Raw genomic sequence first — 24,364 nt, forward strand, 5'->3', positions numbered from 1 at the left:
TTTGTGGTTTTCAGGGATATTGAAAAGCTAGAATCTTAGTGAAGCTAATCTTATTTTGCTTGCAATTTAGACAATCAAACGGAGAATTTTATTTCATTTTGGCCAAGCTGGCTGACGTTGTTACAGGCCTTCATTGCAAACCTCTATTCCAATCTCAGTCTTGCATTAAGCATGTCTCCATTTGTTTGTGTGTGTAGTTTTGTAGCATATTGGGAAAAACTGCTCCTATACTTTCATCATCCATTATCTGTTCTCTCATACAATGAAATATAATCAAATTGACTTTATTATAGGTAGTCTTCTGGAGGGGCAGCTGTAACATAAACAACAGTCTTGGGGCTGCATAAAGACAAACAGATTTATTAAAAGCTTTCATGGATTAGAACTCAGCCGATAAGCTTGTATTGCAATCAGTTTGCTGGTCTTTAGGGAGCCACAAAACCCTTCCATTTCTACTCAACAGACAAGCCCTCTGGAATTTGTAACCATACAGAATACCAGATTTAGTTTAATGAAGAACGCCTGCCTCTGATAAAATAGATTTTGCTCATAAAGATAAGCTTCATCATAAATGGTTTATCATCCATATGTAGTAGAAAAATTGACTGAATCAAGTGTAGCTCCACAAAAGCATAATAACAAAATAGTTAGTGGAAATTATTAAGCATGACACCTGCAGCCAGGAAAAATACTGTGCCCTTTCACTTCCCTTTTCAATTAACTAGTATGGTTACACTAAGGCCCTAGCTTAAATAATATAAAACATTGTTATCTTTTATAATATTAGACCATAAAAATGACAAAGCAGAGTGTAGCCAAATTGACCTCTCTCTAAGTTTTAAGTGTTAATAATGTGATTTTCAATATATGTAATAGCAGATTAGTTTTATGCTGGTCCATGACTGTAATACAGAGTTGATCAGACCAGTTTCAGAAAATTACCAGTGATGAAAGCAAATCTCAAAGACTTTGCAATTGATACAATTGTATTCTGTATTTCACCATTGTGCTACAAAGTGAGTCCATGAGGAACAATATGGTTTTCCTATTCCTTCTCTTACTGTTATTAGTGATCTGGTATAGTTAGTCTGACTGCCCTATTCTTGCGTACAGTATATTTCTACAGGGAGATCTATGAGAAAGCCGTCTATCCTTTGTTAGCATCTAGTAAAATATATGTACTTGCAAGTACACTTACTTTCAACAAATGCATTAGCCTTGAGGGCAAACAAATAAGTTGAACCTGAAAGTCTTGATCAGCTTTTCATATCCAACTTTCATTTTAAAAACCTCAAACAATCCAGGGACAATGTCAACTCTCATGTTACATGACATTGCAATAATTACAGTTGAAACATTGCTCAGTCATGTAGCATAAATCTAGGAATTGTATGTAGATATCTTGATTGATATCTAGTATACTAATCTAGATGTCACCTCCCCAAATTCCGTTTTAACCAGTCAAAATTAGAAATAAAATTGCATCAACTAAGTGAAAATGTAATATGGCCCTCATGAATAGATGTGAAACTGTGCCATATATAGCAGTGGTGGGTTACCCCCAGTTAGGACCGGTTCTATAGAACCGGTAGTAAAACTGGCAGGAGGCTCTGCCCACCGACCCCAACGTCATCAGGAAGCTTCTGCGCATGCACGCGGCCCCATTGCGAACCAGTAGTAATGGTAAGTAGAACCCACCTCTGATATACAGCATATTTAAAATAGTTTTTTTATGGAAAATATTGGACTCTTGGTCACTTTCAGACTCCAGTTATAGTGAGTGGTGGCCATTGCTGTGGCTACAGATCCTTATTGCCCATCTAAGCTGATATTAATCTGCCTAAGAGTATCCTCTATTTGGACCAAAATTTGCTTTTGGGTTTATTTATTTATTTAATTTTGATTTATATGCCGCCCTTCTCCGGAGACTCAGGGCGGCTTACAATGCGTTAACTTGATTCTCAACTCTTTGCCTATTTGGTTGTATTAGTTGTTTCTGGAATCCATGTTGACTTTGAAAACACAGTTAATGAAGTCATTTTCATTTGCTAGAGTGGTAGTCCTCAGCCACTGGAAATCCCCAGTGAACCAAGAGAAATAAATAAAGAACTGGTAGAATAAGCAACCTCCAAATTGTCACATATATATTGGGACAGTGATCTGTAAAAAAATGAATCTATTTTGAGTACATCTATGGAGGTATACAGAGATCAGTTCAATCTTCTGTACTTTGTATGATATGCAGTTTTAATTAACATTGCTTTTGTGTGTGTGTGTGTGTGTGTGTGTGTGTGTGTGTATTTAACAGCACATCTAAGGAGATAAATAGGAAAGGAAAGAATGAGGAAAAACATAAGGATTGTATATAATAAAACATTTAAAGTAAATGTTGACCAGCAAGGATAAAAGGGATACTAAGTTCTTTTAGCTGTACAAATACATTATAAATAGATTCATTCAATTTTAGGTTGTGATCCTTCATGGTATCTTTCTCAAATCTTCAGTTAACATCTTTATTGGCCTTGTTCACAAGCAAGCTCATGCACTCATTATCTCCTCTCCTTTAAAAAAGTTTATGCTAGTTAATGAAAAGTTTTATATTCTATATATTCACCACTATTGCAAAGTTTTCTATATAAAAATAATTTACGCTCAAAGGCAAAAATCAATTTATTTAACCTGAATGAAAGGTTTATTCCCTACTTAGTTATTTCTTTGTCGTTTTTAATGTATTTATTCTATATTTTAACCTTTTATAATACTGTTTTACCAGATCGTAAGATAATCAGAGTGACAACAAGATGGATAGTGAATAAATAAATGTAATAAATAAAAATAAAGAGTACAGTCTGTTCATCAACACATTTTAATAAGGACAAAGGATTTTGTTGATAATTGCAGCACATATGTTGCTTAGAATCAATTACCACTGAAGTAGTATATAAGCCCAAAAAATATGCACACTCCACACACACAGATGTTTACAAAATGTTTTCCAGCAAACCAACATGAGACAGAAGGGAGGAAAGAATATAAAAAATTGTGCTGCGATTCCATTGTTTATTAAGAATTCTTTGACATGTGTTGAGTAGAAGAAGGAAATGGCCTAGCATGTGCTGAGTGGCCTCCCTACTTTCTAAAAGATCTAAATTAGTATTCTTGAATGGGACATTCTCTATGTATTTATTGTAAAATGAAGAACAAGGAGGAGGAGGCGGAGAAGGAGAAGGAGGAGGCTAACACGAAATGACACCAATAGCAGAGAGGGAACATTTGTCATTGATTATGATTTTGCTGCTTTCAAAAAAACCTCTCTATCATTTGGCTACAAATTATGCAATGAATTAAGTCTTGAGCCACGTTATCGATGAAGTATGACATGCCACAAACTGTGAGCTCACCTTAACATAAAGCTGCTGAAATTCCTCTAGGTTCAGTCTTCCACTAGGGCAATCTTTTAGAAATCCTTTGTACCACTGCTTGAGTTCATGTTCATTAAATTCCGTGCTCTTCACCAGATCTTCCATCACTTCAGGAGCCAGTTTGCTATTCTGCTTCCCCATTATGCCTAAGAAAAACGAAAGAGATATTATTATAAGTGGTTTATATACTAAGGGACGGTTAGCATTTAATCACTGGAATTATTTTGAAGCCAACCCCCTCTAAAGTTACTTTTGGATATCAATCCCAGGTACTGTAATTTTTTTTTCTCCGCAACTGGTTATGGCAGACAAACAAATGCCTTCCAGGGGTGGAAGAGCACTCATCCCACGCTGACATCAATCAGTGCAGGAAAAAGTTCTTGACATTATACCGTTGTATACATTTAGCTGAAAGTTGATGTACAAATCGTTACAGTTTGCAGCTATTTAATCTTTCAGCAGAGTACCCGAAGAATGGCTGATTCATAGTACAATTTTTTTTCTTGAACATTGGTAGAATCAATGCACAGTTACTTCTTAACATTAAAAAATCATGTCAAAGAAATATCTTGGTTCCCTTGCCTTTCTCAAAACATAGCAACCCTCTATCGAACATTCTTAATAATGAGACAGCTGCTTCTTTTAGCTAGTTTCCTTGCAGATGGTCTGGCCAGATTATAACACCTTACCTCAGTTTTTAAGGTACTGGGTAAACCAAGCCTCTCTATCCTTCTATAGAATTCAACAGCTTTTAATATAGCTATTAAACAGCCTTCCTTAAAAACCTGAATATAAACGAATAGCTGTAATCCTATGCATTCATTCCCTTCTATTTGTTGAATCAGTAAAACAAAACCATTTCTCCCTTCTTCAACTTGAATGGAGGAAATTGTGCCAGATGAGCAGGCCTGCTCCATACAATCCTCAATCATAATTATAAGGCTTTATTCTTGCATCTTCTTCTCAAACACTACTTCTTTTATTAACAAAACTAGTTTGCTAATTACAGTCCCTACAACAGTTCTGAGCTTCTATCAAGCTGTGAATCCAGAGACTTCTCGTTGCAGATTTAATTAATGAGAATAAGAAAACTGTAATTCATGGATTATCTAGTCTATCAGAAAACGGATCCCAACGCTTTCCAAGGGTTCATGTACTATTCTACATTGTTACAATGAATGGGGCTCATTTCCGTGACTCTATACAATGAGAATCTATACATTAGAATGTTCTAATGAAATGGTACAGCGACTTTAATAAATTAGCACATAATAATTCAATAAATGTGACATTCCTAAATGGCAAACATATCAAAATTAAAATAATGCCAACAATTTCAAAATTTTACCACCTGTGATAAGAATTTAGCGATTTTCACATAGGTTTGAGATTGCCACCTGAATTTGTAATGTTTTTACTTTTATGATTAACCCTTTGGCTTTACCACTGAAAAGTTGCAAAATCATGTACTGAAATTTGTATGCTCTCTGCTATTGCAGTAATCTTAATAATGACAGTCCCATGATTGTTATAAAATCTCTGGAACACAAATAAGGAATGCAGTACAGTATAATATACTGATTAGAATATTTGATTGGGATCATACTCAGATTCATAGTCCCATTACAATATAGTCCCAGTTGTAAAGTTCATTGAGTGATCTTGATTTTATTTCTTAGCCTAATCTACGTCACAAAATTATTGAGAGGATAACATGAGGTAGAGCAGGGGTGTAACCTGGCGGCCTGCTGGCCGGATGCATCATATGCAGGCCACGCCCATCCCAGATCCGTGAATGGGAAAATGTTGCAAAACATCACGTCGACGGCAACATGATGCTGCGAATTTGATACCTGTGAGGTAGAGGAAGAGAGGAGTACCATTTGTGCTGCTTGAAAGATATGATAGGAAAATGGTATTCTGGAGAGGCCCCCTCGATTCACTTAGCCATCTGGCCAAAATCTCATGGTGAGATCAGAATAAATTGATTGATTGTTAACATTAGAACCATTTGGGAGTTAACATGGGCCTGAGATTTCCATGAGGAGCAAATAACACATCTTATTATATACATGAAGTCTCGCCCTGACTACACATTAGAGAAAACTAGAAAAACAAAGTTTTTATATGTTTTCCCAATGTTCAAAACACCATACATCTGGTATCATGCTGCCGTCTTTACAATATTATTGATTTTGCTTTTGTAGATTGGTGGGGAAGGGTCTCAGGTTGGTTATGACGAATATGCACAATTTGAAAATGGAATGTTTTGTGTATCCATCCATCTTTGAATCTCTTTTAATCATTCTGAATTAAGGAAGATCTTGGATTTACCAGTTACAGAAGGGGGAGATGGTATTCAGGACTAGGTAATTTTCACACTTTTAATTTTTCTATAAAGGAAGACCAACTGCAAAGCTAAGACCATACTAGACTGTGAGAATAAAACAGCTGAATACCTCTCCTTTGTATCAAGAAGCATACTATAAGCGTCCTGTATCATTTATAAGCGTCCTGTATCATTTATAAGCGTCCTGTATCGTTTATAAGCGTCCTGTATCATTTATAAGTGCTTAGCATCAATTTTTCTGGATGTGGAGAATGCAGAAGTTGAGAACACAAGAAAGGGTAAAATGAGCAGTTCTCAATTCTAAAATAGAGCCCCATGTTTACTAGCTGAATGGAAGTTCTCAAATGTTGATCCTAACTTATGCAAAGTGTACAGGGGAAAATACTGAGAAAAACATCTTAAGCAAGTACTGAATTCCACATAATGTGATAAGAGGCCAATTTTCCTGTTATTTTTCACGAAGAATCTTCCCCTGCTGTGCCCTAGTAACAACTTGACAGACCTCTGGGCACCGTTCCCCTGTTCTCAGGCTTCTTTTAAGACTGGCTTTCTTTATACTCCTGTTAGTGTGAAAAGCAGATAGAAGTGATACAAAGCTGTCAGGTCCCTGTCATGTGTTGGACCCGTTCTTATATAATTTCTGGGAGGAAAAAAAAAAAGATGAGAAAAATATTAATGTAAAACAGGAACCTTGTGCCCATACTGGCAGAGTTAAGTGACTGGAAAAACATGGCTGAAGAGAAGATTTGCCAGCAACCTGCCTCCATTCTTTCCAGAAATATTGCCTTCTGCTTTATTTAAGGCACAGATAAGCCTTGGAAATGGAGGCTCTTCAAAGTGGAGATGCACAGCTTTGGAAAAAAGTCTTCCCCCTAAAATTAGAAAGTGACCCGTTCACAAGAAAAAAAAAAAGATAGATTTTCTTAATCAGTTGGAAGGAACTGACTGTGGAAGGAAGCAACTCAGTGGTGGGCTCCTCCTGGTTCGGCCCGGTTCTCCCGAGCTGGTAGCAGTGACGATATGACGTCACCGAACTGGTTCTGCCCCCGCCCCCCGTGCCATCCCCCCCGCGCCCCCCACCCCTGTCCTGCGTTATTCTTACCTTTGATTTGGCCCCACCCCCAATCTATGGCTGCCTCCTGAGTCTCAGCTGATGGCTAGAGGGAAAAAAACTGTTTAAACTCTTGCCGCGGGGCTTCAAAGGGCCGCCCTCAGCTGATCAGTGTTAAAAGAAAACAAATGAGTAGACCAGTGCCTGCAAAAATACACGAGTAGATCAGTGCCTGCAAAAATAAATGGGTAAACTAGTGCCTGCAAAAATACATGAGTAGACCAGTGCCTGCAAAAATACATGAGTAGATCAGTGCCTGCAAAAATAAATGGGTAGACCAGTGCCTGCAAAAATACATGAGTAGATCAGTGCCTGCAAAAATAAATGGGTAGATCGGTACAGCTCTGCAAGCAGTTAAAAGTCTGGTAGACCAGTACCTCTGCTAAATCCTAAATAACTGTCACATGACCATCAAGCCACGCCCACAGAACCGGTAGTAAAAAAATTTAGAACCCACCCCTGAAGCAACTAATGTATCTTGATTTGTTCATTTTCTAGTTTTGGTTCTCAGTCCCGATTTCGAAATAAGTGTTCCCCACCCTTTTAAAATACCTGAGACGTAGGTATTACAGTAATACCTAAAGAACTACCATATTATAGAGTATAAGAAAAGATTGCTTGATTGCTTTTATTGCGAGGAAAAAGAAAAACTCAGCTTCTTCACCAAAAGAACAAGCAACTCACTACTATTTTGAAGGAGCCATTGCAATTTTCAATAATGGGGCAACCAGGGTTCTGCAGGCACGGATCCATCTAGCTGGGAGTCAGCTTTCCAAACTCACTAGGATTCACTTCTGAGTAAACAATTTGGTATACCAACTTAGTCTGATAGGAGTAGGAGCAGGGAGATCCATGTTCCCGTTTTGCCTCAGGAACAAAGTCAGCAGGGTGACATTGGACCTGTCATTTTTCTCTCCGCCCTGGGAAAAAGGGAATAGCAACTGGCTTCTGAAAATGCTGCAAAGAAATCTGCATGGACTTCTCATCGGGAGTCAAGTTTGATTTAAGGGCAACAAAGAAATCAATACACATACAATTGTAGCATTGCCTCAATCTATCTGCACCAGGCTGCAAGTTACTCTTGGGCCAGAGTAAGGAAATATTCTTCTGCTCCTCCCATTAGATGTGAGTTTAAAAGGTTCCTGCTTAGCGGTGGATATCTCCCATAGCAATCCATTCTGACACCCTGGTTTTATAGGTATTCGAAGGTGCTGGATGAAGACATTTGAAGACTGAGACTGGATTTCATCAGTAAGCTCAGGATTATCTAGCTCTATTTCTCCCTGTCTTCTGTCAGGTGAGCCAGAATAAATCCTGCAGTAGGTTATGGATGCTGTAATAGTTTGGACAATAACCAAGAAACTTGGCAAGATGAATGCCTTGTGGTTTGTAATCTTGTATGCCCAGGAACTGAATAGGTCTCTAAATCTGGATGGAATTGTATTCTCACTAAAGAAGCAGGTGATCCAGTTTGGGCCATTGCTTGTCACTTGAAGTCCAGATGGCATAAGCAGTCTGAACACACTGGCTGCAACGCTGCCTGGAAAAGGATGGCCTGTCCACAGTCCTTCATATCTAGTGAGCTTTTATGCAGGCTTGAACCTGTCACAATTCAGTCCTACTGCAACAACACCTTAACTATTATACTTCATTTGCTTCCAGCTCTTTGAAACTAACTGATAAGAAGGATAAAGGGATTTGCAAAAGATGGAATAGTCTGCATGCTTCAGGGAACCCTACATCTTTTTTTTTTTTAATTTGATTTATATGCCGCCCTTCTCCGGAGACTCAGGGCGGCTTACAATGCGTTAAGCAATAGCCTTCATACTTTTGTATATTTATACAAAGTCAATTTATTGCCCCCACAATCTGGGTCCTCATTTCACCTACGTTTGAAAGGATGGAAGGCTGAGTCAACCTTGAGCCTGGTAAGATTCGAACCTGCAGTAATTGCAGGCAGCTGTGTTAATAACAGGGTACTTTAAACCACTGTACTACCAAGGCTCCTTGGTAGTCTTGCCAAAGATTATATATATATATATATTTAAAAAAAAACAAAATTGTAATGCAAACTTTAAGAAAATCTCAGAAAGCAGTGAAACCGTGCATATGTGAAATCAAAAAGAAGAAAGGAGATTATGGAAGGAGCAACAAATAGAAAATGCAACCATGTTCTAGCAAGACAACTACTACAGTTAAGCTAGAATCACTGTGACCTTCACTAAAGGCAGATTTCAAAAGCTTGTCTGCTTTGCACACCTCTGCTATAATACAGCAGAAAGAATAAAGCACAAGACTGGTTTGTTTCTTTATTAAATTTATTTGCTGCCCATCTCACTGCGAGGCGACTCTGGACGGCTTACAACAAGGTTGGTGATGCTGGTAGGGTTATGGACAGAAAAACTTTCGCGTGGACTCCGCTCACCTTTTCTTCACACTTTCCCAGCCTGCCTTCAAAAGAAAGTAAGAGAACAACTGGGAAACCAGAACACACCAAGATGGGTGTGAGTTGGCTGGGCAGAGGAATTAGTTTAAAGCAGTGGTGTCAAACTCAAGGCCCATGGGCCAAATACAGCCCACGGAGTGCTTAAATCTGGCCTGTGGGGCCACCCTGGAAACAGCGAAGGACTGGCCCGCAGTGCTTCTGCCAGCAAAAATGGAGCTTGGGAGGCCCTCCTGAGCTCCGTTTTCGCTGGCAGAGTGCTGCAGGAGGCTATTACAGTCAAAAATGGAGCCCAGGAAGGCCATGCGCTGGAGACAATGGATCTCCCGAGTCCCGCCTGGGTCACCACAGGTGCCCCGACATGAGTGACATCGAGCTGGTCATGCCCACCCGGCCCCCCAAGATCAAACACAATCCTGATGCGGCCTTCAATAAAATTGAGTTTGATACCGCTGGTTTAAAATATCTCAGAGGGAAGGAAAGGCTTAATCGCTGACATCTTGAACAGGATAAGTTCTGTTAGGGGATGGAGATTTTTGATGACACTGAGGCGGGACTCTCTTTTGCAGACATCTGAACAGAAGTAGCAATATGCTAAGCAGCACACTGACACAGAAATGCATCCAACACAAACATGCTAATGAGATTTAATAGCCATGTACCAGCTTGCTGGGTTTGGGCACTGTATTCTCTGCATTGGTAATTATCTTGGTAATAAGCTTGTTTTCCATGGTGACACTTTTCTGGCTCTAGTTTAACCCCTTTTTTAAAAAATCGGAAACCACATTTAGGCTGCCTCAAAGCTGCTGAAATAACATTAGAGGAGTGAGGTCCCTTCAGCAGGAAAGAATATATATTGCATGGTGTACTAAGGTAGCCCTCGACTTACGACCATAATGGAGCCCAGGATTTCTGTTGTTAAGTGAGACATTAGCTAAGAGAGTTTTGCCTCAATTTACCACCTTTCTTGCCACAGTTGTTAAGTGAATCACTGCAGTTGATAAGTTAGTAACCCGGTTGTTAAGTGAATCTGGTTTCTCCATTGACTTTGTTTGTCAGGAGGTCACAAAACGGGATCACATGACCTTGGGACACAGCAACAGTTGTAAGTATGAACCGGTTGTCAAGAATCTGAATTTTGATCACATGATCATGGGGATGCTGCAATGGTTGTAACTGTGAAAAATAGTCATGTCATTTTTTTCAGTGACGTAACTTTGAATGGTCACTAAATGAACTGTTGTAAGTTGAGGACTATCTGTACAGGTGACAATATCTTCTATATACTGTATGGTAAGAAGGAATGTAATAAATAAAAAGCTAGAGATGTGGAACAAGAAAGTGCTGTTGGAAGGCAGGTTGTGTTTTAAAAGGATGTTTGGCTTTGGGGGATGATTGGCTTTTTTTTCAGCTGCTCAGACTCTTAGTATACATTTTAATTTAATTGATTTTTTTAAAACTGGGCTGATACCTTTTTGTCAGCTGTCATCAGATTTTTATATGCTTGCACAGTGTTACTTCTTCTCTTATGTGGATGTTGTCATTCCTAGCTGCTTAGATTATTTTTATGGAAAAGCAGTGTATTACTAATAACATTTTTAAAGAAAAAAAAATAAGTCAACACTTGAATTCTAAAGCCTTTCCTAAAATATGAAATGTTTAAAGCATATTTAAGGATGAGCTCACATCAGTTTTAGCACTTCTATTTTGATTAAATTAAAGTGGCATTATTTATTCCTTTAGTGTCTTTCGTGTAACCAAAAACAAAATAGGAGTCTGGTGAAATGAATTGCTATTCATAAAAGCTTGTGTCTTTTAATAAAATGTGTTATTCTGAAAAGAGGCTACCAGATTCCTTCTGAATGTTGGCTGCCATAAACTAACAGCTCTTCTTTTACAGGGTCTTTGGTTTATCAATACGTGGCATGTTATTTTTGAAGTAAGTGGACTACAATCTATTGCAATAAATAAGAATACTTCATTTAACCAAATTTGCAAAAAGGACAACTTTGGGGAATTTGTAGCCCTGTGATTACTTGCTGAACTACAGCTCTCCGTAACCCCAGCCGGAATGATTACTGCTAAAGAGTACTGGAAGATTATTCCTGATTAGACAGGTCAAATTTGTCATTTCTGTGGGTTCCATCATCTTTACAATCCATTCTTCCATTATAGGTATTTCAGTATTTTTCTATCTTTTTGCATACAATAATTTCATGGCCGTTACCATTTGGAAAACCAATCTTTCATAAGTCTAATTGTTTATCTATAAGTCCCTGAAAAACAGTTCAGGTTTCACCCAAATGTTAGTTCTTAAAATATTTTGTAAAAAAAATGAAAGGAGAGTATTTCCCCACCCATCCCTTTCTCCGTATTCTAAACCAGTGGTCCCCAACCTTTTTATCGCCGCGGCCCGCTGAGCGCGCGCAGGGGTGGGGGCACGGCCCAGGAGCTTTTGCGCACGGCCCATTGCGCACGGCCCAGGAGCCTTTGCGCTGCAGCGTTCATGTCCCCCGGCCGCTGTGCGGCCCGGTGCCAGGTACTCCACGGCCCGGCACCGGTCCGCGGACCGGGGGTTGGGGACCACTGTTCTAAACTGTTTAGTTCTATTTGGCATTCCATAATTCTACAGTCAGATGATCTTTCACAATTTTCCCTTACCATTTTGTTTAATTAAGCTAACCAATTGCTCCTTTTAGCAAGCCTAAACAGTTCTTGTTGCCATGGATATATGTATTATTTATTTAATTAATTCAAAAGCACTTTAAAATAAATACTGTTGCAAATTCAACTGTCCTGTTAGTTTATTTTAAACTTAGTTCAAACTCTTGGTAAGCTTTTTGCTTTTAATTATTTTTAAAATTCTTATAGCTGTTTCTTTACTTTTAACTTTAATCCGGGTTGGAGGATCACTCACCAGGTAGTTTAAATGCTCTCCTGCTTGGATGATCTCTACAGCTTTATTATTGTATTCAAAATGTGCAATAGAAAGTGGAGATATAGGTGAACTTAGTGTCCTTAAGCAGCTCGAGGTTGTGATCTTGGTATTTCTTCTGTGGCTCTCACTACTGTATTCATGAGTCATCCACAGGGTCCTTTCAGGTCTGCAGGTCTCCTCATGAGGAATAGTCTTCTGAAGCACAGGTGGATATTATACGGGTCTCTTCTTGTCTGAAGAAGATTTGCTGGCCTGGACTTGCCTCCTATTCAGATCTTGAGACAAAATCATCTCAGCTGTTTGCAGATGGGTCAGTCTGCCATTTTCTTCACCCAGAAATCTCTGTTGCAACTGCCATCTTGGCTTTTTTTTAAACCACCCTGTTGTGGATGTCCATGACCTAGGGAACTTTCAGAATTCCCCATCCTTTGTCTGCCATGTCCCTCATGTTACACCAGTCAGTAGAATCAATACTGGTACTTATTTATGGATTGAAGAAATGATAGATAACATGGTATCCAGGGCAGTGGTGAAATTCAAATTTTTTTACTACCGGTTCTGTGGGCGTGGCTTGGCGGGTGTGGTGTGGTGTGGCTTGGTGGGTGTGGCAGGGAAGAATACTGCAAAATCCCCATTCCTCCCCACTCCTGGAGGAAGGATATTGCAAAATCCCCATTCCCACCCCACTCTGGGGCCAACCAGAGATGGTATTTGCAGGTTCTCCGAACTACTCAAAATTTCCACTACTGGTTCTCCAGAACCTGTCAGAACCTGCTGGATTTCACCCCAATCCAGGGATGTTTTTTCCAAGGGAACACCAATCTCTTGATCTCCTGGAAGACGGAGAACCAAGAGATCACTATTTGTGTGGGAAAAAAAGGCCTGTATTTCTAATGTTGCTGCCCTGAACACTTTGCCTAGTTGCTCTAAGGCACTGCCATTCATTTGCTGCTTGTTTTGGTGCTGAGCTGTCTGTCTCAGCAGCTGGTTTGGACTGATTTTACCCACAGCTTTTAGTTTCCATTTCTGTTCTGGAATGCTAGGGACTGCCTGATGGTATTAAGGCAGGTGCCATGCCAAAGGCAAGAGACATTACACTGAGATTGGTGTGCCTTACTCTTAGTAAGAGAACCTGGAGCCCAACTGGAAGCCTGAGCACAGCATAAAGCAAAGAGTAGACAACCTCCAGGTCACTGACACTCAACTACAATTTATTGTAGGCTTTCACCGTGATTAAATAAAGTTCCAGGCAATGTGCAGGGATGTGCATTGATGCTGGAATCCTATTTAATAGTGGTGAACATCTACAAGAAACCCGTTTATGAACAACAGTCAAGTTGAATTTGAGATATGTTGATTTACCAGGAGACAAATGGACCTATTTCATGCTAGTTCAGGACAGGACAGGACAAAGAAAAGAAACAAGGAATGTATTAAACCACAAGATGTGAGATTTCAGTCCCCCAACCAGCTTTCCAATACATCACAATGCCAAATTGGGCTGAGAGAGAGAGTGACTGGCCCATGGTCACCCAGCTGGCTTTCATGGCTAAGAGGGGACTTGAGCTCACAATCTCTTGCTTTCCAGTCTGGTGCCTTAACCACTAAACCAGGAGTGTCAAACTTGTGGGCCTGATGCGTCACGCGCAGGCCACACCCACCCGAGTTCCATGAATGGGGAAAATGTCACAATACGTCATGTGACAGCAACATGACATGGCGAGTTTGGCATCCATGCAGTAGACCAATAGTTTTTTTCCCCTCAAGATAGGAAAATCAATAGATTCATACAGGATTGCAATGGCCTCCTTTTTTTTTTTCAGGCTTCTGAACTAGTCAGTTCATTAACTGGTATATGCCAAGGGTTAAAAAAAGGTGACTGTGTTAATAACTAGAAAAGGGGCTATGCTTATGCAAGGTCCAAAATATGTACCCTATTAGAATAGAGTAGCAAGGACCAAACCATATTAGTATCACCCGTGGATTGAACATGAAAAGTACTACATAATATTTGTATTTTCAGTCCTGAGCAATTCTGATAACTTACAGGTGAATTCTCAGCAGATTCATTCCTGGAATCTAAAAGATTGATTTTATTGCTTGTAGGAAATAAACACATAATTATACAGATGCCTATTTGCATTAGTGAGCAATGGAAATGAATACCACAATGTGTTTTAAGGTTTTTAAATATTTAAAAATATGTTTTAAAAAAAGGAAAAGAAAGCTTTTAAATATTAAACCAAGCTTCTGTGTTGTTATGACTATTGCTCCCAAGGTACATCCTTCTTTCAAGCGGCTTGTTATTAATCCGTCATCAAAACTATACTCCATGATTACGTTTTATAAAATTCAGCACTGCTGTGGAAATGTTATTATAAAAAAATTGAATCATAAGCCAAAAGCACGAAAATAATGGATTCCTGCTTCAAGACAGGCACTGACAATGGTCAAAGCAGTTAGTCAGCTAAGTGAGTCAACGTATGATTCATTCAGGAGAAAAAGCTAACTTCAATAAGTTGAGGGTGGGGTGAGAAAAGCTTAACTAAATTTATATTCTGGTGCACGTAAATATCAAGGAGAGTTAATATTCCCAATGCTTCCCCCCCCAAAAAAGCATGGAAAAAACAAACAAATAATTGCCTTTCAGGATAAGAAAAGTATAATAACACACAAATCTTCAGCTATAGTCAGACGGCCTCTGTGTGTGGATCATTTTTTTTTAAAATCACATCTTCCTTTTTTAATTCTTTTTTTTTAAAGTGGGTGTTAAGAAGGGAAATGAGTTGGCAGATACAGATTTCAGTTCAAAATATATTCTCTGTCTCTCTAAAATGTAAATGAACAATTTGTGTGAGGGTCAGTTCTCTGCGTGCAGTTATTGTCTCTGTTGCAAATAGAGTATTACCTATTATTCCACCTGATAAACAGGAAACCTTGTTATTTCCTGGCTTCCCACCCACATTCATCTCTCACTGAAGAGGCTGATTCACACAAGAGGAGTCAACTGCTCAGATTTTACATGGGCTGAAGCTTTGATTTAGCCAGTTTCAGACCTGGAGATCAGCCAGGATTTAGTATGCTCCCTTCCAAAGGGAACATGGCTATTACCACAAGATCCTACCTTAGCATGCACATACATACATACATACATACATACATACATACATACATACATGGGAACGTGGCTCCTGGTAATTATCCACAGACATGAATGTTTTACTTATCCTTTACTTTACCAATCCTAGGCTGCATTAACAGAGGGATACAATCAAGGTCACGTGAAGTGTTAAAACCACTTATAATGCCTTGGTAAGACCACACCAGTGGTGGGATTCTGCTGGTTCTAGGGGGTTCAGCCGAACCCTTTGTTAAATTGCTGGCTCGCCCCGCCCCTTGCCCCGCCCCTCCACACCACTATTTATTGCCAATAAATAGTGGTGGGCGAGGGGCGGGCGAGCCAGTAATTTAACAAAGGGTTCGGTGTTTTTTTGTAATTTTATTGGCCCACGGAATGACTTTTTTCAGCCCTCTGTAGTCCCTATGCAGATAGCCACGCCCACCGGTCATATGACCAGCTAGCCACGCCCACCCGGTCACATGACCAGCTAGCCACGCCCACCCAGTCACATGACCACCAAGCCACACCCCCAACTAAGCCACGCCCACAGAACCGGTTGTTAAAAAAATTGAATCCCACCACTGGACCATACTACATCTAGCTTTGTTTGCCACAATGTAAAAAAGATGTCGAGACTCTAGAAAGAGTGCAGAGAAGAGCAACAAAGAGGATTACGGGACTGGACTGGAGGCTAAAACATAAAGAATGGTTGCTGGAACTGGGTATGTCTAGTTTACTGAAAAGAAGGATTAAGGATGACATGATAGCAGCATTCCAATATCTAAGAAGCTGCCACAAAGAAGAGGGAGTCAAGCTATTGTCCAAAGCACCTGAGGGTAGGATAAGAAGCAATGGGTGGAAACTAATCAAGGAGCGAAACAACTTAGAACTAAGGAGAAATTTCCTGACAGTTAGAACAACTAATCAGTGGAACAACTTGCCTCCAGAAGTTGTGAATCCTCCAACACTGGAAGTTTTTAAGAAGAGATTGGACAACCATTTGTCTGAAATGGTATAGGGCAGTGGTGGCGAACCTTTTACTCACCGAGTGCTGAACAGGTCCGTGCTTTGCCCGCTTTGCGTGTGCGTGCGCCATCCGTCCTAACGTGTGGCTCCTCCCCCATGTGCTGCACATGTAACCTCATCATTTGCGCATGCACACAGCTTTCGCACGCCCCCCCCCACTGTGCACTGTGTGCACAACCACACTATCTGCGCATGTGCAGTTTCACACATGCGCCCCACCATGTGCTGCGTGTGCAATCACACCATCTGTGCATGCTGCGCACCAGTACTCTCATGTGCATGCGCAAATGTGCACGCATGTGCAGGAGAGCTCCAAAGATCAGGTGGGTCCCCTGAATTGCATACATGTGCACCGGAGGCCTGAACACCAGCTGGGGCGGGCACGCATGCGCAGCTGCGGTTGAGTTGGGCGACAGCTCGCGTGCCTGGAAAAATGGCTCTGCGGCACGCGTGCCATAGGTTCGCCATCATAGGTATAGGGTTTCCTGCCTGAGCAAGGGGCTGGACTAGACGACCTCCAAGGTCACTTTCCAATCCTGTTATTCTGGTGTTATTCTGAAATATTGAAACTGCTTACCATAGCCAAGAACCACATCTCCTCCTTAGTACTACAGAAAACTCTTGTAATTGCACCACAGAGACCAAAGGAATAGTTGTTTCATTCGGTGTATATGGGTTGAAGTACAAAGCAAGCATCCATGTATATGATATGTCCCTAAGTATCTTTTACTACGTTAGCCGGGAAAATCTTTTTCAAGCATTCAGCCTCAAAAGGCTGCTTGCTTATGACCATGGCAGCTGCACAATTGGTCATACCCAGCCTTGCCTGCCCGACCTCAGTCCTTTATTGTGTCCCAGGGAACAGTCAGGTCTGAAACTTGAACAGAACATGAACAGAACTCTGTGCAACCACGGACACCTTGAAGCCATGTTTGCCATGAAGAAAGCACTCCTCCCACTCCAGCCAATGGATGTTAGAACACAGCTTGATGCCTTATTCACCAAGACAAGCTGAAGGTCCGCAGGCCAGATGTACGGCCTCATTCCTCTTATGCATCAGTGAATACCTTGTTCCAGCTAAATGCCCAAAGTAGCATGTAGAGATTTCTGTATCTTGCTGTTAGGTAACTCTGATTCTCTGTTGCTTCTTTCTTCAGCACTATGGTGTTCTATATAAACGAGGCTAACATTATTCAAGGGGGAAAGAAACATTTGCTAACAAGAAACTACTGAAGCAGAAGAATGTTCCAGAGCTTAGAAAGCATGCAATTCAAAGTAATACATCTCTGGGTAATTGTAATAATATTTTGCATAACATTCTTGATTTTTTTAAAAAAAGTTTATAATTTTGTAAAATGCTACTGAAGGTTTTCTCTGCCCTGGTGCCCCCTTTTGTAAGTCTAAAAACGCAACCTAATTTTATACTAGCAGGAGACAGTGTGAGGGATGCAATAGCTGGACGTCCTTTTTTCCTCCCTTAGAGCAATTCTAGGAACCTTCAAAAAAAAAAAAAAACTTATTTTGAATGCTGACAAGGCCCATGCTCAATATTGAGTAAACATATACTTGTTTTTATTTCTGTATGTTTTAAAAAATTAACTTTCTAAATGTTATACAGGAAATCCTCCACTTGCAACAATTCACTTAGTGACTGTTCAAAGTTACAATGGCACTGATGAAAGTGATTTATGACAATCCCAGAGTCATATCATCCCCTTTTGCAACCTTCTGATGAGCAAAGTCAATGGGGAAATCAGATTCACAAAACAACAGTGTCACTAATTTAACAAATGCACTGATTCACTTAACAAATGTGGCAAGAAAAGTTGTAACATGGGGAAAAACTTAGTATCAATTAAATTCTTCAAGAAAGAGGCTGAAGCTGAGTTCTGAAAAGAGGGAATTCTACAGATATTCAGCTGTTCTCAAAAAGGCCAACATGATCTTTGTGGTGAGTCACTTCTGGAACCATTCTTAGTGTCTTTAGAGGGCTAGATTAATGCTATCAAATCTTTCTATATAGTTGCTAAGTGTCAACCATAACTTGATGGCACATAATCAAAATAAGCATTCACTCTCAATCAGTGGTGGGTTTCAAAAATTTTTACTACCGGTTCTGTGGGGGTGGCTTGGTGGGCATGGCATGGCTTGGTGGGTGTGGCAGGGGAAGGATACTGTAAAAACTCTATTCCCACCCCACTCCAGAGGAAGGTTACTGAAAAATCCCCAGTTCCTCCCAATCAGCTGGGACCTGGGAGGCAGAGAATAGATGGGGGCGGTGCCAGTCAGAATTTTTACTACCGGTTCTCCGAACTACTCAAAATTTCCGCTACTGGTTCTCCAGAACTAGTCAGAACCTGCTGAAATGCCAACTACGGTAATCTATGGAACTGTGAAAGTTGATACATAATGAAGAGAAATAAGAATCTTATGATGGCAACTAGGTATAACATTAAAATGGGGCCATAGTATATATAACATTGAAATGGGATCATAAACAAGCTAAGTATTATGTAACTTAAGCAACCTCGCAAACATTCACAACTTGAAGATTGCAAACTATGCATTAAATTGTGACAGGGAGTAGATATTAGCAAAGTTTTGCCCTTAGGGTAAACATTCTTAGATTGAGGATTTCCCCAATTATCCTTTAAATTGCACATTGCATTTATCAGACTGTGAAAAATGAACTGTGAACAGGTGTGCTATCAACCCAGTTTGGATGCAGAAAAAACAAAGCTTTCTTGTACCTGATTTTAATGAGATCATATCACAGAAAATAGCCTTAATGATACCAGTAGCCCCAAAGCTTTATTTAAATTATATGGAAATTAATGATAGGACTGGTTTCCCAATCAGTCTTTTGTTTCCGTTGCATTTTAATATTTAATCACTTTAATGAATAGTAGTTTATGGCTGCACATATTTAATACGTGAAACTAATCTTGGAATAGTACCCTTGTATCATTCAGGGCTACATATATTCTGGTTCCAGACTATGCAGGGAATTAAGTCTGAAAATAAGTGGATTAATGATTTATCTGATGCAAAGAAAAAATTTCCCAATCTATAAAAGAATTCTGGCGCCTGCATTTCGAACTAGCTGAAGATTAAAGGCAATACAAGGGATACAGCCGATGAGGCTGGACATATCCTGTGCATGTAATAAAAATGCATGGAATTGAGATTTGCTTTTTCCAGATATGGTCTCAGCTGTCAAGCTAATCTAGACTGCTTTAGGGGTATTCCCTGTTACTGATATTGAACAGTAGACCGGCAAGCAACCCTAACTTGCCTGGTTTTTTCCCCCCAAGTAATTGTTTTATTGCATTATAAGATGAGAATAATACATTATAAAATATAGATATTAACTGGGCACAAGAGCCAGCTTGGTGTAGTGCAGGGGTGCCAAACTCAATTTCACTGAGGGCTGCATCAGGGTTGTGTTTGACCTTGGGGGTTGGGGTGGGCGTGGCCAGCTTGACGTCACTCGTGTCGGGGCCGTCTGTCAGGGTCCAAGTGCTCTGCTAGTGAAAACGGGCTCCAGAGGTCCATTTTCAGCTGCGATGCCCTCCTGCCTCCCTCTGCCAGTGAAAATGGAGCTTGTGTGTGTGTGTGTGTGTGTGACCCTCCCTGAGTTCCATTTTCACTGGCAGAGGGTGCAGAAGGCCATTGCAGCCGAAAACGGAGCCTGGGAGGGCCACAGGAGGCCCTCCCGAGCTCCGTTTTTGCTGGCAGAGGCACCGTGGGGCAGTCCTTTGCTGTTTGTAGGGCGGCCCCGTGGGCGAGATCTAAGCACCTCGCGGGCTGTATCCAGCCACCGGGCCTTGAGTTTGACACCCCTGGTGTAGTGGTTAAGTCATCAGGCTAGAAACCAGGAGACTGGGATTTCTAGTCTAGCCTTAAGTGTGAAGCCATCCGGGTGACTTTGTGCCAGTCCCTCTCTCTCAGCTCTACGAAGCAGTTAATGACAAATCACTTCCCCAAAAAAACCTTGCCAAGAAAACTGCAGGGATTTGAAGGTGCAAAAACAACCATAGCTGAATATACAGTGGTATTTATACACTATAAACTAGAAATTGTTGACACTCTGATGGCGTAAATAAGTTAAAGGATAAAATTGTTTATATAGATGGTCCTTGACTTACAATCATAATGGAGCCTGGAATTTCTGTCAGATGTCATGACAGTCATAAATCAAGATACCCACATGACCAACGCGGTTTACATTTTTTACGGCAGTTGTTAAGCAAATAATGTGACTGGAAAGTAAACACCATGATCACTAAACAAACTCCTGATTTGCAATGAACGCTTTTGCTGGAAACTGGAAACTGGTCGAGGGGATGAAGTCTTTATGTAGAACAGCAGTTCCTCCATTAAAAATATCCCCTTCTTGCCTGTAGTTATTTTAGATTGTATCAACACATCCATAACAACCTTCTGTGTCCTCCCCCAAAATGCATTCATAACTATCACCTAAATTATACTAATTATCTCTATTTGTTCCTGTTTTTCCAATGTATAGGTAGTAAATAGTCTTATAGAGAGTGACTAAAGTTTACCCATCACACTAAGTCACAATGAGGTTTGCTCAGTTTAGACTTGGTGCTATGTAAACCTTGCAAACCATGGTGGTTGCAAATCATAATTTACGATGTACTGTGATGTGCAAGCCCAGTCGATTAACTACGGCTTGGTGCAGTGAGAAGAACCAGTGTGTATAACCAGAGGTGGGTTTCAGCAGGTTCTGACCAGTTCTGGAGAACCGGTAGCGGAAATTTTGAGTAGTTCAGAGAACCGGTAGTAAAAATTCTGACTGACCCCGCCCCCATCTATTCTCTGCCTCCCAAGTCCCAACTGATTGGGGAGGGAATGGAGATTTTACAGTATCCTTCCCCTGGAGTGGGGTGGAAATGGAGATTTTATAGTATCCTTCCCCTGCCACGCCCACCATGCCATGCCATGCCCACCAAGCCACGCCCACAGAACTGGTAGTAAAAAATTCTGAAACCCACCACTGTGTGTAACAATCCCAAATTCATCCAATGAACTTCATGGCTACAGAAGAAATCAAAGTCCAGTGTCTTTTTTACGCCTGACCTTGTAATGTAGCATCAGGAGGGCATCAGATTGGAGAGGCTGATCTATAGATAATATTACAAAGCACAGAAATAATAGTAAAGCAGATTGTTAATGAGGCCTGTTGCACTGTACAGATTGCAGCAGGTGTAAACAGAATCTGTTTAACACTTTTTTCCACAAAGTCCCCTGTGATCCTTTTGCCCTAGTAGCACTTCTAGAAAGTAGCCTGAGAATTAGCAATTTGGAACAATACAAAGAATCATTTACTATCACAGATGCTTGGATTTTAGTCCTTTCTTCCTCTGTCAAATCCAGTGGTATTTGGCATAATTAAGGATGGTACCGATGATCAAAAACAGGAAAAAAACATATTCCCAATTGTTAGGGTTTGGAATGAAAGAAAATAGGTCAGCAAATTAAAAATTAAAAGCAAGCTGCAACAGTATGCTTTAAAACTACATATAGATATATTGAATGCCATTCTACTATCCTGCTCTACCTTCTTACCTGTCGCCATAGCAAAATTTATTTTCCATGATATAAACGTAACTAATAACTTGTTAATTAACTAAGGTTTCTTAGTTATGGAATGAAGTTGGCAGAAAGCCATTAAATGCAGCAAAGAATATTAAAAGTAGGGAGGTTGAAAAACATGTAATTGAAATATAAATGGTAAAACAATCAAGGAAAAAAGCTCACACAATCTTAAAACATGTTCTTTAGAAGTAGTCCTATTGAATTCAGTACAGCTTCTTAGCAAAACATCTGTATGATGGTTGCTGTCGTCAGGAGGGTACCGGGGGGAGGGGGGTGTTACTGGTTTTTTATGTTGGGTTTTTATCTGCCCAGAGACAATGAGGGTAAGTTGGGTGGCCATATAAATTTTCTTAAATAAATAAATAAATAAACGATGGGGCAGCATATAAATAAAAAATAATAACTGATTTGTTTAGCATAGGGAGGATAGTGCTGGCCTAGAAACCAGGAGTTGGTGATCCAAAGGTGTTTTTTCAAGAGGCAACTGGACTTTCTTGTTTTTCTTTGAAGACATTTCGCTTCTCAAGAAGCTTATTCAGCTCTGACTGGGCTGTGGAGAATGGAAAGATTTATATGGAAGGAGTTGGTGAATTCTGGACCTGACTTAGGCATGAAAATTGACAGGGAGATTTAGGGCCAGTCCCTCTCTCTCAACCCAACTCATCTCACAGGAGAAAATAGGAAGAGGAAGGAATATTTCGGTATGTCCACTGTCTTAAGCTATACTGTAGAGTATGTAAAGAAAAAGGGCAGGATAAAAATGTAAAAGAAGAGTATACAATTGATCAAAGATCCATCTAACTGTACTTTTTGACAATTGGGTAAAAAAAACCAATTCTTTCATGAATTGCATGGCAGGAGAGATGATCACTGAAGGAGAAATACAAGAAAGTGAACAAAATCCAAGCTCATTCAACAGTCATTACAGTGCAATGAATCAGAACCAAGAAGTAGCGAGTACAGTTTGAGAATGAAGTCAATCATTCAGAGAAGTCAAATAGGCAAGATAGTCACTTTTGGTTAAGTTCATTATGCTGCTTTAGGAAACGTTAGCTATGGAATTTCACAGAATTCATTTCATCAGTTCATCAATGCAAGAATGCATTTTTCATACCAAAACACCCTTTATGTGAAAGGCCAAGAAGTTACCACGGTTGCCTGCCTTCTCTGAATTGTATGTCCTTCTGATTTTGATCCCAGAACAATTTTCCCTTCTTCCAAAAAATTGGTCAAAAATATATGTGTCCTCTTTCCACTTTCAAGGTAATTATGCCCAGCGGTGAGTTTAACATTCTGTTACCACCGGTTCGCCTCACGCACATGCGTGCCTTCTGCACATACGTCCTGCCTTTCGCGCATGTGCTTTGCTTACACGCGTGCCTTCCACGAATGCCTCAAAAACGTGCCTAAATAGGATGGTATAGAGCCGGGGCGGGTGGGCGGGTCCACCCGCAATTTCCACTACTGGTTCGCTCCAGCCTGCTGTATACCACCTCTGATTATGCCATACACCTGACAAAATGGGGTCTATTTTGCAAAGATCCAAATAAATTAATCTTTAACTAAAGAAGACTGCTGCTTTAACTACCCTGTTTCCCTGAAAATAAGACATCCCCTGATAATAAGCCCAATTGGGCTTTTGAGCGCATGCACTAAAAAAAGCCGCCCCACCGGAAAATAAGCCCTCCCCCAAAATATTTAAATGCATGTGCAGCTGGTCCCTGCCATTTCCTCTGGTTATGGTGAGGGAAACAGAGCTGGAAATCAGGTAAGATGGCAAGAGGAGCCCCATCTTGCTCCATGCACCCCAAAATAATAAGACCTCCCTGAAAATAAGGCCAAGCGCTTATTTTGGGGTTGAAAAAATATAAGACAGGGTCTTATTTTTGGGGAAACATGGTATAGTACGATAGACTCAGTGGTGGGTTGCTCCCAGTTCGCACCAGTTCGCAAGAACCGGTAGCAAAAGAATTTAGTAGTTCGGAGAACCGGTAATAACATTGGCTGGCCATGCCACCGAACCGGTCCCCGGCCCGGTCGCCACTCGCTTACCCCACCCAACTCATCAGAGGCTTTTTTTTTTTACTTTTAAAAGCATTTTTTTACAACCTCTTTGGCTTAAAAAATGCTTTTTTTTAAAAAGTAAAAAAAAAATCCTCTGATGATTGCGCGGCTCAGCTGGGATCTTCAGAGGTTTCTGAAAACATTTTTCCTGCAACCTCTTCAACCAAAGAGGTTGTAGGAAAAAAAATCCTTTTAAAAGCTTCTGGCGATCCCAGCAAATTTGCCTGATCGTCAGAAGCTTCAGGTTGACTCAGCCTTCCATCCTTC

At 40.4% G+C, this 24,364-nt stretch overlaps 1 protein-coding gene across 1 annotated transcript in view; it reads right to left on the reverse strand.

Annotated features, from left to right (window-relative positions):
- VSNL1 (visinin like 1) overlaps positions 1-24,364 on the reverse strand; it is a 109,203-nt gene that overhangs the window by 49,625 nt on the left and 35,214 nt on the right. The window contains exon 2 of the mRNA XM_034432145.3: positions 3,402-3,568. Within this exon, the coding sequence (XP_034288036.1) occupies positions 3,402-3,563 (162 nt within the window). The 5' untranslated portion in view covers positions 3,564-3,568. The remainder of the gene's footprint in view (positions 1-3,401; positions 3,569-24,364) is intronic.

The sequence above is a fragment of the Pantherophis guttatus genome, chromosome 1 (assembly GCF_059756535.1).
Source record: "Pantherophis guttatus breed Tessera chromosome 1, ASM5975653v1, whole genome shotgun sequence".
Taxonomy (NCBI): domain Eukaryota; kingdom Metazoa; phylum Chordata; class Lepidosauria; order Squamata; family Colubridae; genus Pantherophis; species Pantherophis guttatus.